The 19117-nt window shown below is 42.6% G+C and overlaps 1 protein-coding gene across 4 annotated transcripts in view; it reads left to right on the top strand.

Annotated features, from left to right (window-relative positions):
• LOC149277369 (ERC protein 2-like) overlaps positions 1–19117 on the top strand; it is a 153121-nt gene that overhangs the window by 15081 nt on the left and 118923 nt on the right. For 3 of the 4 annotated variants that reach the window (XM_089503010.1, XM_089503011.1, XM_089503009.1), the window contains 3 exons: positions 6311–6385; positions 10054–10209; positions 12504–12671. In XM_089503010.1, the coding sequence (XP_089359136.1) occupies positions 6311–6385; positions 10054–10209; positions 12504–12671 (399 nt within the window). Of the gene's footprint in view, positions 1–6310; positions 6386–7906; positions 7949–10053; positions 10210–12503; positions 12672–19117 lie in introns of all 4 variants that reach the window. The other variant, XM_089503008.1, reaches the window with a different exon arrangement.

The following is a 19117-nucleotide window of genomic DNA, read 5'->3' as shown; positions in this document are numbered from 1 at the left end:
AATTAATGGTTAGAAACCTTTTTTGCAATTATGTTACAGACAGAAATGTTTTCCATTACCAGTGACATCAAAAGTTTAAATGGCAGCGTATATATATATATATATATATATATATGTATGTATATATATATATATATATATATATATAGATAGATAGATAGATAGATATATATGTACCTCCCCTCTAGTCTCTGTGTGTAAGAGGCTTGTGTTGTTTACTGATTTCTCACCACTAGGTGGCAGCCATGAATGTTTTTTGTAACTTTGTAATAATTTCATAGTTTGTGTCACTTTTCAGATACTGTAGCAAATTCTTACCTTTTCAATAAAAAAAAAGTAATTTTAGTAACATTGTGACAATACTTTATACAGCCTCCGGTGTAAATAATCTGCCTGGAACTAAAGCTTAATAAATACCAGCAGTCGTACGTTTGGCACTGACCACAACTCCAGACATAGTGCTTAGGCACTTTTTGAATTAATATTGATTAAAGTGGTTTTATTGCCATATTAACCTATTGTATCTTTGCTGCTTATTTGAACATTGCACTGGTTGCTATGGTGATAAGACCTCTTTAAACACCAGAATCCACTTTCTTAATGCATAATCAATCCTCACTATATGATTCAGAAGTAAATTATGACCAAAAAAAAATTCCTGTTCTTTCTTAACCTAAATTTTATAAATTTTTCTGGGAACTATATTTCTTTCCTTTTTGTGATTAAGATACAGATGGCAACATTTCGTACAAAAACTGTCACTCAAACCTTAAAGATTCTGTAGGATTAACAGTTTTTGGAAATTCTATAACCCAAAAACTCTGATTCAACCAAAGCTTCTCATATCCGCAAACTAATTTAAATAACTTTAATTATCTACAAATTAATTCTTGGAAGTCTCTTCTTGGAATGCAATCTTATTCTGAAAGTGACAGGTGTTCTGCCGCCAAAGGGAGACCCTGTTTTTTCTGGACAGACCTATGATAATGTATTGGGTCCTGGGAGAGAGAGGCACATTAATGCGTTGGGTTCTGGGAGAGAAAGGCACGTTAATGCGTTGGGTTCTGGGAGAGAAAGGCACGTTAATGCGTTGGGTTCTGGGAGAGAAAGGCACGTTAATGCGTTGGGTTCTGGGAGAGAGAGGCACGTTAATGCGTTGGGTTCTGGGAGAGAAAGGCACGTTAATGCGTTGGGTTCTGGGAGAGAAAGGCACGTTAATGCGTTGGGTTCTGGGAGAGAAAGGCACGTTAATGCGTTGGGTTCTGGGAGAGAGAGGCACGTTAATGCGTTGGGTTCTGGGAGAGAGAGACACGTTAATGCGTTGGGTTCTGGGAGAGAAAGGCACGTTAATGCGTTGGGTTCTGGGAGAGAGAGGCACGTTAATGCGTTGGGTTCTGGGAGAGAAAGGCACGTTAATGCGTTGGGTTCTGGGAGAGAAAGGCACGTTAATGTGTTGGGTTCTGGGAGAGAGAGGCACGTTAATGCGTTGGGTTCTGGGAGAGAAAGGCACGTTAATGCGTTGGGTTCTGGGAGAGAAAGGCACGTTAATGCGTTGGGTTCTGGGAGAGAGAGGCACGTTAATGCGTTGGGTTCTGGGAGAGAAAGGCACGTTAATGCGTTGGGTCCTGTGGGAGGTAAATGAATAACCAATAGACCAAATTAATATCATTTCTGGGGGGTTGCAGTAGGAAATATGAAGAATTTGTTATGATTTTACACGATTTTTCTATTCTTGAAATTATATGTCTGACTCTTGTGATCATAAAGAAGAGTCCCTAAGAGTCCTGGACTTTCCAACTCACAGAGTCGCGGGGGGGGGCGGATCGAGACTGCGCCAACACGTATCTAAGTCATTCGCTAGTTAAACGTGGACTTTCCCCCAGTGCTGGATTCCTTTATGTTATTTTGCCATTTAATTGCCAGGCTTAGCGAGGCAATCAGATGGTTAATTGAGTTCGCAGCCTGAGTTTCCACTTTCACTTTTTTTTTGAGGTTATTTTCCTTGGATTCCGTCGTACATTAGCCCCGTTGAATAATGATACACATTTTTAACTGACACTTTTTTGTGTTTTAAATGTGTAAGCCTATTTTTTGGAGGGACAAATCTAATTTATTTTAGCCTCGGGCTGATCTCCCCCCCCCCCTGACCAAAATGCAAATTCCGATCACGGAGGGGGGGGCATCTTTCTTATTAGGTTCTGGGTGAGGTGAGGTCTACTTATTCCGGGTATTTTAAAAAAAATCATCTTTTTTACATTTTTTTGTTACATTGTGGCTGAATGAATGGGGTTTCTAAAAGGCTCTATTGTGTTTTCTAGAAAGGCTCTCGAGTCTCCGTGATAAACGACTGAATAAACATCTTTTTATATTTAAACCAAGAATGATTAACCCTGTCAGAACGCATGCGAATGATTAATAACAGGACATTAATGGCGGAATGTCGAGCAGGTTGCGTTCTGTACGCGTTCGTCAAGCTCCTTGCAGGAAGTGCGGATGAAGCGGGTCGCGTTGTTCTAGAGTCTGTCGGCGGGACGAGCCAAAGGGGAGAAAACAGGCTGCCGCTTTTGGTTGCAGTTTCCAGACCCCTCTTGATTGCTCCGTATCCAGGTTCGTCTGGCAGGATCTCTGAAGCGCTTTTCCGCGCCCCGAGCCGCCGTCACACAGCACGTCTTTGTCTTACGTGGAGGAAGCCTGTAATGCGCTTAAAAAGAGCTCGGAAAATAAATCCGCTGCCGCTGCTTTGGCCTCTTTTCCAGCATCATAGGGATTGCGGTCGTGGAGCCAGAGGCTTCGTTATGTTTCCCTCCGTGTTGCAAAATCATGTTTAATAAATGCCAGAAATTAAACAAAAGCAGCCAGAATCTAACACCAGAGGCTGAGATGGTACGGAAGGGAGTTTTACTTTATGGAGAGAGATAAGTGGAACGGCCTCCCAACAGAAGTGGTAGAGGGTGATACAGTGAGGGGATTAAACATGCATGGGATAGACATACGGCTCCTGAATCTAAGACGAGACCAACGACTGATTAAGGTTTGAGTCTTTACAGCAGGAGAAAAAGACAGACTAGACGGGGGCCGGATGGGGCCGATCCGCTGGGGGGTTCTGTGTTCCGTAGTTGTCCCTTAGTAGGCGTGATGAGCTGAGCTTTATGAGGTTTAGGGGCCGTAGCGGAGTTGGGAGCGTCTTCCGTTCCACACTGATTTATCTTCTTATATAGCGAGACATACGGGGGTCTCATTAATTCAAAAATATTTTGGCCAAAACACCCATGTCGCGTTCTGTCCGCATCATCGTCGGGTTTACTGGAAAAAAGGTTATTAGCGCTATTTATTATTATTGTGGTTATTATTATCGTCATTGTTCTACTTTTTCTTCTTCTTTTTATTAGTATTATTATTATGATTGTTTTTGTCGTCGTCGTCATCATCATCATCAGTCTCCTTTTATTATTATTTTTATTTTGATTATTATTGTTACTTTTATTATTATTATGATTATTTATCATTATTATTTGTGTTATTTTGATTATTATTATTTGTATTATGATTATTATGATTATATTTATTATTATTGTCATTATTATAATTTTTGTTATTTTGATGATTATTATGATTATTAATATATTTATTATTATTATTATTATTTCGACACGTTCACTTGATCTTGGGAAACATATTTTTGTAAATAAAGGCCTTCAGAGCGAGATTTCCGAGCGAGGCTTTGGGTCGTCGCTGAAGAAAACGGTGGGAAATAAAGGTTTATCGGACAAAAGCCTGTTTTGTAAATTCTTTATTAGACTTTTGCGCCGTCGAGCTCCAGACTACACCCCGTCTACCAATGTCGGTAAATGTTTCTCATTCTATGACAGCATTTAATAAAATAGCTATTATGAATCCGGTTTTCCTCCCCTTCTCGCTAAACAATGGTTTGATTTGTGTTGATTTTAAGGCCGGCGAAGCTCGATAGAAAAAAAAAAAAGCTGCAAAAGGCCTCGGGGCGAAAAAATGGAAGCGTTCTGCTAATTCCCTAAATCCTGACAGAGATTAGTTACTTTACAAGTTTCAGTGAGGTTCCCTTAAATAAACTTCTCCTCATGTTGAAAGCCGGTTTTCAGGCAAAGCCTTGATGTTTTTGGCACATTTCTTGGATTTTATTAAGAACGACCGTATCTGGAGGAAAACGTAAGAAATGTCACTTTTTGGGGTCTGATGAGGATTTTTGTGGTTTGGGTTTTTGAGTAGATCTGACCCGTGAGCTGGTAAATTGGGGGGTCAGAGGCTGAGATGGAATGGAAGGAAGTTTTACTTTACTGAGTGGGCGGTAGATAAGCGGAACAGCCTCCCAGCAGAGGTGGTAGAGGGTAACACAGTGAGGGGATTAAACATGCATGGGATAGACATACGGCTCCTGAATCTAAGACAAGACTGATTAAGGTTTGAGTCTTCACAGCAGGAGAAACGGACGACTAGACGGGGGCCGGATGGGGCCGATCTGCTGGGGTTTCTATGCGCCCTCACAGGCAGAACACCGAAACCCCAAAAATCTGGAGATACTCCTCGTTCTGTGCAGGTCTGGTTCTTTACCGGCCTCTCCTCATCCAATGAACGCTCTCGTGTAGGGACGTTTGCCTCGTTGACTCGCCCCGATCCTAGTGCCCTGAGCCACGGTTCAGCTCATGGAAGGCATCGTTGGGTTAAAGTGGTATTAAGGTCCTATGTCTCGGGGGGGGGGGGGTAGATTTGGGAAAATACGACGGGTTCTGGAAAGCCTTATATCAGCGAAATTCAAGAAAAACCATTCTACGTGATGACATTTGGGAGAAGATCCGGGAAGCTTGCAATCAGATCTCCTACCCAGAAACGGCTTCTTTATCAACGACTTACTTCTGCAGGTCAGTGGCCGTCCCACCGGGCCACGGATCCATGCTGTTAGGATCAAACTATTTAGATAATAATGCCCACAATCCCCCCCCACCCGACACGCAGATTGTAGTATTTTGGACGAATGTATTTCATAAAAACAGCTTAGCAGGAAAGGGGTAAATAATGATCGGTTTTCTGCCCCCGGTTACAGGGTGCAGGTAGTATGGGTGTCCGTGGGGGCCACGGCTGGCCGCGCTTACAATAACATCGGTTGCCTCCGCGTTTGGCTGCCCCAGAAAGATCCGGTGGTCAGGAAAGTGAAATGTTTACTCGTGTCTTTCCTGTGAATAAATGAAGGTGTTTTTGGTGTGAATGAACACAGATTAAGGTATTTAGCCGGCCGGCGGTCTTGGCCAGAAACCCTTCAAATTCGGTTAAAAAGCACAAGAGGGGAGCGAAAACAGCCGGTACGTCTCTCCCCCTATAGAATCCCAGGATGAAGTGTGAGATGCAGTTACATTTTTCTCTCCCCATTCTGTAGTTATTTAGAACCTTTTACATATCTTTGCTGGAAGGGTTAACGATGCTTTTTACTGAGCGTCTGGAGCAGCCTCCCAGCAGAAGTGGTAGAGGGTAATACAGTGAGGGGATTAAACATGCATGGGATAGACATACGGCTCCTGAATCTAAGACGAGACCAGCGACTGATTAAGGTTTGAGTTTTTACGGCAGGAGAAAAAGACAGACTAGACGGGGGCCGGATGGGGCCGATCTGCCGACGGGTTCTAGGTTTCTATGTTTATAGTTGAAAAAGGAAATGTTTAAGGCGGGGGCAGGTGGTAAGCCTGTCCGAGTTGGCCCTGTATTATATCCCCCGCACAATACATGCGCATGTGGTTGCCCAACCTTCTCAGACGTGTATAGAGGGAGCACAGAAAGGGTGCAGGCAGAGTAGAAACCTTGTGGTCATATGTGGAACTACAAGTAAAAACAGAAACCTGTTGTTGCTAATAACGCTTCAGGAGAGAGTGGCCCCCGAGGGTCCCCTTGGCCCCTAGACGAGCCAGCCCTGATAAACACAATCTGAATTTCTTTTTCCGCCCCAGAAACTCTCCAGCTTTCGCAAGCTCATCATTTTTATGGGGGGGGGGGGATTAATTGCCGTGGATTTAGTTTCCCCGCCGGGCAGAAGGAAGGGTGTATTATTAGCACTCGTTACCTTGGCGATAGTGAACATTAATAATTGACGAAGGCTTTCAGAACGAGTTCATGCGTCCGCAGCGCCGGCTGTAACGTTAGACGCGGGCGGCAGCGGAGCGAGGAGGAAAAAATATTCTGCCCCCCGCCTGCAGCTCCCGACATCCCATTTAAGAAATTGACTTTTGTCCTTTGAATGTTTCATTAAATGATGAATCGTCAAGCTGTCTTCTACCGCGTTCCTCCGCAGGAGCTGCACCGAAGGAACCAACTCCAGCCTGAGACGGCCAAGACCAAGGCTCTGCAGACGGTCATCGAGATGAAGGTACTTTCTTCTGCTTCCTTCTTTGTTGCTACTGGTTGGCGGATCGCGTTTAGTCGTGTTTACGATGGGCTCTTCTGGTGGAAAGTTCTGAAATGTCTTCTCTGTGGGCCGAACGTCCCATTAATATATAAAGTTTAATACTGGGAAAAAATGGACATTCTAGAGAAACGAATGGAGCTGATTCTCCCTCCGGACCTGTAACCCCCGCGTGGGGCCGCTGTAGAGATCTCGGCCCTCGTTGTGGCCGGTACTCGCCGTGCGATATTTAATACGATGTTTCCCTGTAACGTTACACGTAATATGTCAGACGTTCTGCCCGCAGCCTGGGAATTAGCGATGCCCCGCACTAATTGGGCTCGGGGTTATTTACGGCCGATGCCGCTGTTCTACCGTCTGCCCATCTGGGATATTCAGGGAAAAACCAACTAATTACTAAACTGGAGAAATCGGAACATTCCCTGAAACCCTCGTAGATACATCACAGGGGTATCTAACGCCTCCCTATCTATCCATCTATCTATCTATTCGTCTATCAATCTATCTATTATCTATCTATCCATCTATCTACACATCTATCTATTTATTTATCTATCTATCTCTATCTATCTATCCATCCGTCTATCCATCTATCTATCTATCTATCTATCTATCCATCTATCTGTCCGTCTATCCATCTATCTATTATCTATCTATCCATCTATCTATCTATCTATCTATCTATCTATTATCTATCTATCCATCTATCTATACATCTATCTATTTATTTATCTATCTCTATCTTTCTATCATCCGTCTATCAATCTATCTCTCTATCTATCTATCTATCTATCTTTCTATCTATCTATCTATCATCTATCTATCTATCATCTATCTATCTATCTATCTATCTATCTATCTATCTCTCCATCCGTCTATCAATCTATCTCTCTATCTATCTATCTATCTCTATCTATCTATCATCTATCTATCTATCATCTATCTATCGCTATCTATCTATCTATCTATCTATCTATCTATCTATCTATCATCTATCTATCTATCTATCTATCTAAATCCAAACATGATTTGATCCGTACAAACCAGCACGTTTTTAGGCGTTTAACGTGTTTTCCTGACAGGTGCGCTTTAAATACTTTATGGAAACCACATGGATTCCAAACTGTTCCAAAGAATCAGTTCTCAGGTTACCCCCCCACCCGAACTCGCATATTCATGAGCCAGCGTGGGGTAAAAGGTCCCGTTAACAAACACTCTGTTTCTCTGCTCACTTTCCGTGGACGGGTCACTCCAGAGAGCGGCTGCGTGGACTCCACGTCATCCAAATGACCCCCGTCTGACTTTCTTACAATTACTGCCCACCTTTCCGCGCCCCCTGTAATTTGGTTGGGTTTTCCTTTTTTTGGTTGTTTCCTAGCCAAAGGTAGCAATGATTAGGAATGAGGATGGATGACAGATATTCATTTATCTACAGGGAAAAAAAACTAAATCTGAATTTTTGTGGTTTCACCTTACTTCCCATAGCGATCCCCATCTTTGTGTTTTGATCCAGATTTCATTTGGCAGGTAAGTGGAAAGGTTGGTGGATTGTTTTTTGTTTTTTTGAGTTTTATTTTTGCCTGGGTGTGTGTTTGAGAAAAAAAACATAAAACTACCTTTGGGGCATCGCTTTTAAATGAAGCCATTCATTCGCCATTTCATCTTATTTCCAGGTAGATGACTTATTTCGCTTTATCGCTCGCACATGTAATAGTCTGGGAATTTCTGGAAAAAAATGCATAAATTGCTCAATTTTACCAATAAATAAAACCCTCAAATTGAGTTATATGCTTCCTGTATAAGTGGAGTTTTCCTGGCTGGCCACTAGGGGGAGCCAGTCGACTTTTACTCTGTTGGCTAGAAAGGTCCACGTGACCAATAATTCGCGGGGTCACCTTGTCCAGGAAGTTGGATATTTCTGTTCTCCTGTCTGCCACATGCTTAGTAAATTAACCTAATTTTGCCCCAGAATCTGTGACAAGATCCTACTCGCCTGACACCCACGCCCTGACGTGGTCTCTTCCGCACTTCCGCTTCTTCGGCCATGACGCCCCAATACGCCAAAAGAAGTTCTCAAACGATGAATTCCTTCTTTGGATGAGACTTTTCCTGTAAGGTTTTTGGGTTTCCTGATGTTCACACGCTGGTTCTTCTTTGACTTTTGATTTATTAATGTTCTGGATGTAGTTTCTCTACGAGGCGGCCACAATACTCTAGGTGAGATGTTCCTCAGTCTGGCGATACCACGTCCGTACTACTCCTATTAATACTCCTAACACAGCTGGCGCTCTGGTGGCTTCTCTGCTGTTTTAAGTAACATTAACCCTTTCCTATAACTCTCGTCTACCTGCCTATCTAAGCTTAATATAAAATGGAAATAGTCATCGGGTCTCTGGTCATCACAGGTCCTTCAAGATCCTCACATCTCCTAAGCTAAAGATAATAATAATGATAATAATAATAATAAGCAGACACACAGCCGGAACAAATATAAAGATGTTTTAATGGCAACCCGACTCCTAAAGTCCCGTTCCCTATCAGTTCCTGCCCCGCGTGATACAGTAGCAGAGAATTATCAGCTCCGTTGGTTGGCGGGGGAGGGGATTTTTGGTTCTTTTGAGATAAATACTTGGAATCTGAAGGTTTTTAAATAATTATATGCCGTTTTCCGTCGGAATATTCCGCATGCAGCAGAACGGTTACACCGGGAAGGGCTCACTTTCACGTTTCTTAACGTTAAGCCAGCAGACTCTTCCGCGGTTGCTCGGAGAAGTGTAAACGGCGCGCATCTCTTCGCATCTGACGTTTGCGGTGTGAAAGCCGGCACGCCGTTTCTCACGCTCGCTGTCAGCGCCACAAACTGTTATCTTTTGCTCCTCTGTGTTCTCCGTCGCGTGTTTCTGATTCCGTCCGGCAGAAAACGGGTTACTTTATTAACGAGAACACCGTCCCGGCCAGACACCTTATCGGTTCCCGTTCCCCCGAGCCCCCCGATGATGATATCTCAGCTCTCTGATCATACGGAGCGTTTATTAGAAAGCGGTATACGGGGGGGAGCAAAAAAAAAATATTTAAACTAAATCTTATTGCTTTAAGGAGCCAAATGCCGCGATGATTCTTTTCTGAACGTATCGAATTTCTGACACTTTGTAGCCGGGAGACGAGAAGAAGAAACAAAGGGTGCGATAAGACGAGTAAAGCTACCTAAACATTTTTGGGGTACTTTAGTTGTCAGATCTCAGCGTTGTGGCCGTAAGGGACAATGTTCTTTCTCCACCGTGGGAAATGCTCCATAACATATTCTGTCTTTAAAATGGAAATTTCATAAAACTGCTTTAAGTCTACAAGAGTAATATTTTTGGAATTTTCCTCAATCCCCAAAGTTTCTTCCGATCGTGAGGTCAGCGAAGCTGTTCTCCGATGCATCCTAGGGGGTTGTGTGTCCAGTGCATGGCATGGAAATGGTGTGACCCTTAAAGGCTTAATAACTGATTCTCATCTGCTCTGCTTTTACTAATAACGTCTTTAATTCATACATTCTGCGGATTCAGAGGACTTGTGATACCCGTCTCTGTACTTTTTTTTTATTGTGTGATTTTTTTACCTCTCCCGGGGCTTTTTTTTTTTTCCAGGACACCAAAATCGCTTCCCTCGAACGGAACCTCCGAGACCTCGAAGACGAAATCCAGATGATCAAAACGAACGGGGTCCTCAGCACCGAAGACCGCGACGAAGAATTAAAGCAAATGGAAGTTTACAAAAACCATTCCAAGTTCATGAAAAGCAAGGTGAGCGGCCCTTTCATCGTAAAGACGCCACTCGCTGGTAACCGTGATTTATTGAAAAAGGGCTATTATGGGTGAAAAACGAACCAGATTGTAGCAGAAACGAATCGCAGGTCGTTGGGTCAGAACGTAGCCGTCCCAGACAGAAATTGACCTTCCCAGAAGCTTACGGAGCCTGTGGAATGTCAAGGATGATGGGAACTAGAGTTAGAGAGTGATCATCCTGGGTTTAATCAACGGAGGAGCCAAGGTTCAAACCTATACATAGCTCTGAAAGTTGACCTGAGATCATGGGAGCTGCAGTTCATCAGCTGCGGTTTGGCCGGGGTTAATGTGTGACCGTTACTTATCAGTCTTTGTAATTTATTGCGTGTAACCGCATTAAATGCTGCATTGATCTGTGCGAAACCTCTGTGTGCCCCCCATTACGCTGGCATTTTGTGTCCCGAAACACATGCCGGGGTCAGATGAGGTCTCTTCCATCCCTTCTCCCGCTTTCCTTGTGGCAGTTGGGGATCGCGCGGATACAGATGCTGTATGCATTCCTGGAATTTCTCCACCGTTAACGTCCCCACACCTGCCGGGTAAAGGTGACGTCGCCCGTTTCGCGTACAAAGTTAGGAAAAATGTCTTATCACCATAGCAACCGATGGACTAGTCCCACTGATTGGCTTCCATAGTGATAAGACTTTCTGACCTTTGTGTAACGTCCTGAGCAACGACACAGAACCCCAGGTGATGGCTTCTTATAGAGAAAGTGAAATTGTTCTTTTTTTGATAGAATTTGTTACATTGTAACATTGATTGACGTTTTAAGGTGGATTTGCGGGGTCGACGCGTAGTCGCTATGTGCCCCACGTTCTTCAGACACGTCTTAAAATCTCCATTCCCAGCGAAGTTCTGTCTCTCGTATCTCCGGCAGCTCGGGTCGGATGCTTGCTTTTAAAATTCTATTCAACTGGCGTAAAACTTGGCGTTTGTGGAATGATAAAAAACACTATTAAAAAAAACACTCTTTTTTTGGGTATTCTATTTCCTGGTATTGTCTCCGGGACAATCATTTTTTAAGATGAGAAGAAGTGCAACTGATGGATCAAAGTGGGTCCAAATCTCACATCAAATAACAGTTATTTATGTAGGAATGATGTCTGGAGGTTCATTTTTTTCCAGAAGACGCCAAGCAGAGAAAACTTATTGGGGAAAATAACTGCGTTTCAGCGGATCGTTGAGAAGTCAGCTTCCCCATGGTCATAGTTTATGGTCTTTCTGGGTCATACCATTATAATACAAGGGGGTTCCATGATTTGGAATGTCCCACCTCTTCCGCAGGGTCCGTACCAGCTAATGCTGATTAGATCGTTGGTAACAATACAGATATCGTCAGGGTATGGGACGGCGGTCCCTCACATTCCCCTCTTAGTTGAATTAAACTATATGCTCAGCCCTGGGATAAATACATTAGTAATAAAACTGAACAATTTTACTTAAATACCCCAATTTTTCATATTTCTGGCATTGAGTTGACTGCATCATCAATGGTGACATCACTGGAGCTTCCTATAAAATCGTGCAAGAGAGAGGAGGTCTGGACCACTTTGATGCCCTAATCGGCCGGATATTAATATTCTTAAAACTATATTCCAGGTGAGAACCAGGTAACCACGGAAACTCTATCCGAGATAGTATGAGCCAGACAGTAATGCCATCTCTGCTGGGTGTTGTATCCTGTTCACGAATACAGTTTCAGTTCCGTCGTGACTCTGTTAATACCCCGGCGGTGATTAAAATTCTTCAGTGAGATGGTTGAAAAATGCATGCAGATAAATCTCTTGATTATGGTACATTTGGTCTAATTGGTGTTGAGTGTTTTTGTAAAATATCGGCAATCAAACCTCCTACTGCACATTCCGCAGCGGGATAACCCTTCACATCTGGCCTTCCAGAGACCTCATCAATTTGTTGGAGGGTCTGACCTTCCCCTCCGTTTTCAACCTCTTTGTCATGGCGGGTATAAGAAACGAGTTTATCTGGTTTAGTAAAAAAATAAATATTTGTAAATTGTATTTTGTATTATTTTTTTTAAACCTTGTAAATCTTTTAAATGGTGAAAAAACCTTGAAAATATATATTTTTTAAACACCCCAAAAACTCACATTCGTTAATTTTATTAATGATTATTAATGGATATTAAAAACATTTCATGTGAGCCTCTATTATGATTCGACAGATTTTTTTAAATCGTTTTAGTTTGTTAATGTGGTTTTATCATTTTAACTGAATTAATTTATTTTGTGCAGATTGACCAACTGAAGCAAGAACTGTCAAAGAAGGAATCCGAGCTGCTTGCCTTACAAACAAAACTGGATACGCTCGGCAATCAGAATTCCGATTGCAAGCAACACATCGAAGTCCTTAAGGAATCGCTTACTGCCAAAGAACAGAGAGCGGCGATCCTCCAGACAGAGGTAGGATAACGGAATTACCGCGGCCCCCGTTATTAATGGATTAGGGGAATGTTATTATTTTTTGTGATTTAACATATTAAATATTTTTTAAATACATTTATGGGTTGATCTCCAATATGGATAGAACCCTCAGAAGATGATGAAGAACCTCATCCCCTGGTGGGATTTGAAGGAGACGCTTGCTCTTGGAGGTCTGTCCTTTTTTATTTAACCCTTTCCAGGGACAAGAACGTCTTATTGCAATATCCCAAGATCAGAGCAAACAGGTTAAATAATAGCAACAATGTTAACAATTGTAGCAAGTTTGGTGGAAACCACAAGACGTGGAGAGCCAAAAAAACCCCAAAAGGTCTGTTTTATAGCGACGACGTAGATCGAGGACCTCATTTTTGTGGCTTTTATGCGCCAAACGAGGCAAGACGTACGTTTTCTGCCCGCGTTTAGTGCTTTTTCTCCCTTGGCTGGAGGATTAGAATTTGAGGCTTTTCAGACTGGTATAAGCCCTTTGCACACATGGGGTAGTAACGGGGCTCTCTCCAGGGTCTAATTGCACGGTCCCGAAATATTTTTTTTCTTCATGCTCGCTAAGTCCAAGTTAAACACACTAACAGATTTATGATTTATTAGAGACGGGCCTTTCCAGCTCAGTGGGCAAATAAGAAATCCGCTTTTCCATATTTCTAATGAATTATTGACATTTGCCGGCAAGCTTCAGCGCGGTGCCACCGAATAGCTTCTCGAGAAACCACATCCTTTAGTGGGATTAAGTTTAAATTCAGTCAGATTTGAGCATAATACCATTATTATTTTTTATTTAATTTCTTGATTTTCACTAATATCTCTTTTTTTTATATACCTTTCAGCATATTATGAATGATTGATTGTTTCATTTTTTTTTATTTGGCCTCCTTAACTCCTAACTTTATATTACATTTAAATTTACAAAGTAAGAAAGGTTGACCTGAAAAAAAAAAGTGAGTAGCTTTTCCAGCCGCCCTTCTTCTGATATATACATGGCTGCCGGCACCTGGTATGTATTAGCGAGTTACCAAAGGGCCTGGAAGTGGCGGCCATTTTGCCTTGTTAAGTGAACTCATATGAGGCACCTTTTGGGAAAACGTTTCTGGAAACGTAATGTGTGAAACGTCGGATATTTTGTAACCATGATTTCGATGAAGCTGTGAAGGAAATAATTCTTCTGGTGGCCGGAGGAGTAATATTTCACGGAGAGGGAAGTCAGGGGGTTGAAACCAAGACTCTCTTGCCAACTCCTGCAACCCCTTTGCCCAGCGCCATAGTTGCCTTCTGCACTGTCCTATTCCCAACCCAGGACAGCGCCGCCAGCCACTCCCTCCGCTTCGCTTTCCTTACTGCTGAGCGCCAGGATATGACATCATATCTTTTAGCTCCGCCCTTTAAAGACACAGCGCCAGGCGGAAGTTAACTGTGGTAACGGGCCGGGTGGGAAGTTCAGAGATTCCAGTAGGGCAGTTGCTGTTCAGGGCACCTGAATGACCAAGAGGGAGATACAGGGGCCAATGTTTTTGTCCTGTCTTACAAAATGGAGTTTGGGGCACCTGAATGACCAAGAGGGCAATTGGCCCTTGGCTTAGGCCAAAATACACCATGGACTTTAGGACCCCCTTGGTGCCCCAGACCTTGAGGCTCTCTGGAAACGCAGTTTTTCTGCTGCCTTTCAAAATGGAGACTCTTCAAAAAATGGCCCAATCTTTCCAATGATAGTTTTTGGAATTATTTTACAAAACTTTATTTAACTTTCTCTGGCTCCCATGAACAACCCGAAGACGTTATCACACCAAGCAATAGGTGGAAACAGTCGCCGTGTCCTCGCCCAACAGATGTCCTTCTCACCCCAAGGGTGGCAAAAGCAGGTGCAAATGAAATATTTCAACAAACGCCAATTCTTACCACAATGTTTTTGTCTCCCCGTCAAAGTCCGTTTTAGGTTATTCAATAAAAAACACCACAGCTGTGCCTTGGACAATGTTTAATTTTGATAACTAACCTGCAATTAAGTAGAATAAACGTTATCCTGTCCATCGTCTGTCCTTTTATTAGAGTTTTCTTTGTATGAAGATTTGCTTGGTGAAGGCTTTAGCTATTTGAATTCGGACCAAATAATTTTGTCAAACAAAGCAAAGTGTCTAGTATTTCTTTTTGGTCTCTTGTTGGCCGGATCAGGTAAAATTACACCGGTTTCTTTTGTACGAATATTGTTTTTGTTGGGGGGGGGATTCTAAAACGCTGGGTCTTAAAAGATCGAGTTTCACGTCCGAGCGGCAGAGTCCGAGTTGAACACGTCCCGTGTGCGTGGCGCTGGATCTGATTCCCTCTCTGCGTTTTATTATTTGATAAGGTTTATTAATGGGATGCACAGAACAAAAAAGCCGCTGAGTGGGTCATATCAACAGGTCTTAAGTCTTAGACAAAAGGTAGTTCCCTAATAGGGACTGTCATGTCCGCACCCAGATCACGCTTGGGGTTATATGTAGGGTGTAACGTGATAATATGGGAGTATTTTTACAACATCGTTCCAGTAATTAAAAGGGATCATTTCCTTCCAAGTGTCCCTGTTTAGTCTGTCCAGTCCCCTCCTAAACCCCTCTGTGCTTCTCCTATGCCCTTCTTTCCTCCTCTGTCCCCCTCTTTCCCCATCTAATGCCCCTCTTTTCTTCCTTGATGTCCCTCTTTCATCCACTGATGCCCTACTTTCCTCCTCTGTTCCCCTCTTTCCTCCCCTGATGTCCCTCTTTCATCCACTGAGGCCCTTCTTTCCTCCTCTGCTACCCTCTTTCCTCCCGTGATGCCCTCTCTCCTTCCCTGATACCCCTTCTCTAGGAGGTCAGAATATTTGCTGGGTATGAGGGTATCGCAGGGTTCTACAGCCCTAAAAGCCCCGATAATGTGTACAGAAACAGGAATGAAATTGGTTTCCCGTTGACGGATTGTGTAAGTTGTCGGTGGGACCCGGCGTTCCGCGCATGCGCCGATGGCTTAATTGAGCCACAGTTAGTTTGTCCAACAAGGAAATGCTGGGATAACATTATTAGGCTCGACGGCTGCTAACGGCTCATGTGTTCAGATCCGCGAGCCAAAGATTTCTGTGAAACTGAGCAAAACGGCAGTTAGGCTGATATCCGAGGATTAAGTGGATTTAGTGTGTTTGATAAATAAGGCTTGCGGCTGTTTTTTTTCTGTGTCCGGCTTGTGTTACCCAGAAGTTAAACTTTATCACATATTCTGCTTCTCCAAACTATTTCAAGACAGAGGACGACAGCGATGTCCTTTCTGCACTAAATCTTAACAAGGCGCTAACGTGAAAATACTCTATTAATGCAATTTGGTTTTGGGCATTGTGGGGTATTAGATAAGGGGGGGCATTGTTCACTTTTCTGGGTTTTAGGGGCTCTAAAACAAACCCTTATAATCCTTAAATCGGCAGATATTTAGAACTTTTGCAATTTGGCCTCTTTTTCAGAAAAATACCATCCGTACCATTAATACATTTCTATGCTGAGACGACTTATAACGCGCCTTCCGATTCTCGTATGTGTTTGTTGCTTTGTATGAATGAGGAGACCACTTTTGCCCCCCGTGCGCACAGGTTTCAATTTGTAGGGTAACCTTGATATCTGGGGGCGTAAAAATAAATAAATAAAAAAAATTAATAAAAATAACATATTTGTTACATAATGAAAGAATGTATCACTATAGAAATAGATTTGTTTGTTAAATACTGGATATATAATTGCAATTAATGCAAAGCCTTGACCTTTAGCCTTTAACCGGGGCTCAAGAAACATTTCCAGGGACCCCAAGTGATACATTGTATTGTAATGTGTGGCCGGCATATGTGGCGCTCGTATGGTTAAAAAGAAGACCGGGTCCCATCAACTGAAATATTTCAGCTGAAGCCAAGCAGTTTATTGACTCCGATCCCTCGACAAAAACAAAAATGGAATTTACGGCTCGTTCCACTTCACCTTAACGACTGGATGAGCCGGAGCCCCGCGTCGCAGCCGGGGCCGTACAGTACGAGGCTTCCCACGGAAAAGAATTATTTTGTTACTTTAAATCTTTTGAACAGAAGGATCATCTCTTCTATAAATCATTAGGTGGATCTCTAGGAAAATCCTATCCTTTTGGGTCTTATGAAAAATAAACATTTATTTTTTTCAGTAGGGTTGATCTGGTGCTTTATGATAAACTATAAAGCACTTTATAATCTCAGGTTAAAGTCTGAATATTGCAAAAATAAAATAACAATAACAAAAATAATGACATAAATGAATATATATTTCTGGGCCATCAGGTCTTCGTGTCGGTCCCATTCCCTATTGAACAGACAGATATATATATATATTGTTGAACCCTTTAATAATGAGTAATTATTAAATAATAAGCTGGACTTTGTAGCGTTCATAATAAAATGGATATTAATAACATAGAAAATTCGACGTTCCTTACGACCCATCTCATCCCGATTCTTTTGGACAGATTCTTCTTCATGGAACGTTTGAAACATATTCTCACTCGCTGTCTTCTTTAAGATACATTGTAATGATTCTGTAGATGTCGACTTTTAATTAGAAGAAGATACTCTGTTACTCTGTTACTTTAATCCAATAAAAACTGATTTTCTTTATGTCATAAATACGTGGCAGAGAAAACCGCATCAATGTTGGAAACAAACTACAAATGAAGCAAAAGCAAGAAAAATAAAGTTCCGTCACCGGACTCTTTGGAGAAATCTCATGTTAATCTCGACTGGATTCCAGCCTTTGTGGATCGGGGCAGTAGGAGACGCTACCCGGTGGTGTTACCCACATATTTATGTGTTTATAGAGTGCAGTTGACGTTATGAGACTTGGTTTGTTGGCACCGGTGACCCATCATATGTTATCACGCTCTTGTTGTTCTGCCGAGGTAAATGGTGGCATTACTTTTGATGGATTTGGCCGTTAGAAGCGACGCCGGTTCATTTTCTAGATGATGAAACCGACCCGGTTTCCCTTCTCAGTTTAAGTCTTGGGTCCTTCTCAGACTGCATTCATTTCTTCGGGGCTTGTGTAGGACCAGTAAATAATTAGCGACTTCAATTCCTTTCCCTCTGTTTATTCAGTACCTAAGTCTAAAAATTAAAGACTTTGGGATCTCTGTTTTCGTTTGGAGGGCGTCCAACCATTGGCTGAGCATCAACATCTACAAACACTTCTCCAGACCATCATAATGATCCTTCTGCTGGGAGCAAACGCTGTAGGTGAGATGACGAGGTTTGTAACAAAGACCATTCATGGCTACGGTTCCAAACACATTCTCCTTGTAATATTGACTGGCGACGACATAGTTATGGAGCGTAGTGTCTTTAGACCAATAATCAAACACATGGAATACAGAATTAGATGAAGAATTTGCATGCAGGGACAGGAGGAACTTCTTTTGGGCGTCTGATCACAGGTGTGGTCTGCGAGTGACCCCACCTGTGCTCCAGCAGGAAAGTCTCCAAAGCTTCCGCCATTGATGGGTTCTGAGGTGTGCCAGCCTGTAGTCATGAATACATTTATTTATTTTGTTTTCCTGTGTGTGGTCTCTTGGATTTATATGCAGAATTTATAGGTATGCGCCCCAGCCAAATGTTTTTCCCTGAGCTGCAGGAACGGCAAGGAATTTAATGGACGCGGGAAGTGGCTTTTTTTCGACCATCATCTGTTTGATTTGCAAAATATTTTTTTGGGGGGAACCATGTCTGGGGGTGTTTGACGGCAGCAGGACATCACAGCCGGTGTCACCTACGCCGATAGGTGTAGGCTATGGAGTTGAAAGACGTAGTAGGGAGAAGACACACGTTACAAGGGTCTATCAAGTGAATAAGAAACAAAATAACACGTCTATCTTGAAATGGATAACCCTTCTTTGATGTTATCAGAAGTAATTATGGATACAACCCATTGTCCTTCCCAACAGATTGAGCAGAACCCTCCAAGAAACCAGAGAGAACATGAGTGTCCCGGGAGTCCTCGCACATCTCAAGCTTGGACGTTTAATCATATACTTTATATATATATGGCAGACGTGGCATCATATTCATGTCCCCGCAGCTACGTTGCCACCTATGAGCATCTCCGTAGCACTGCGCGCCGCTCAACAAAGGGGACCATGATTGTTCCTTATGATGGGAAAGGAAAGATATGGCGAGGCGAAGGACTGCCATTGGAAATGCAGGACTCCCTGTATCTATCGTCTCTGACGCAGTTTCCAAATGTATTTGATTAAAAGTCGCAGAAGTCGTCACCAACGGGCAGGTTCCTTCTATGATTACACAAACTCACTGCAAAGAAATTCAATTAGATTTTTTTGCCAGACTATGGGTAAAATTAGGAGGGGAAAAAATTTGCTTTTTTTTTTTTATTTCTTTAAACTCGGAG

Source organism: Sceloporus occidentalis, unplaced genomic scaffold (assembly GCF_023333645.1).
Source record: "Sceloporus occidentalis isolate IW3139 unplaced genomic scaffold, rSceOcc1.0.p SCAF_216, whole genome shotgun sequence".
NCBI classification, from domain to species: domain Eukaryota; kingdom Metazoa; phylum Chordata; class Lepidosauria; order Squamata; family Phrynosomatidae; genus Sceloporus; species Sceloporus occidentalis.
The sequence above is the reverse complement of the archived record's forward strand: the minus strand, read 5'-3'. Positions and strand labels throughout refer to the sequence as shown.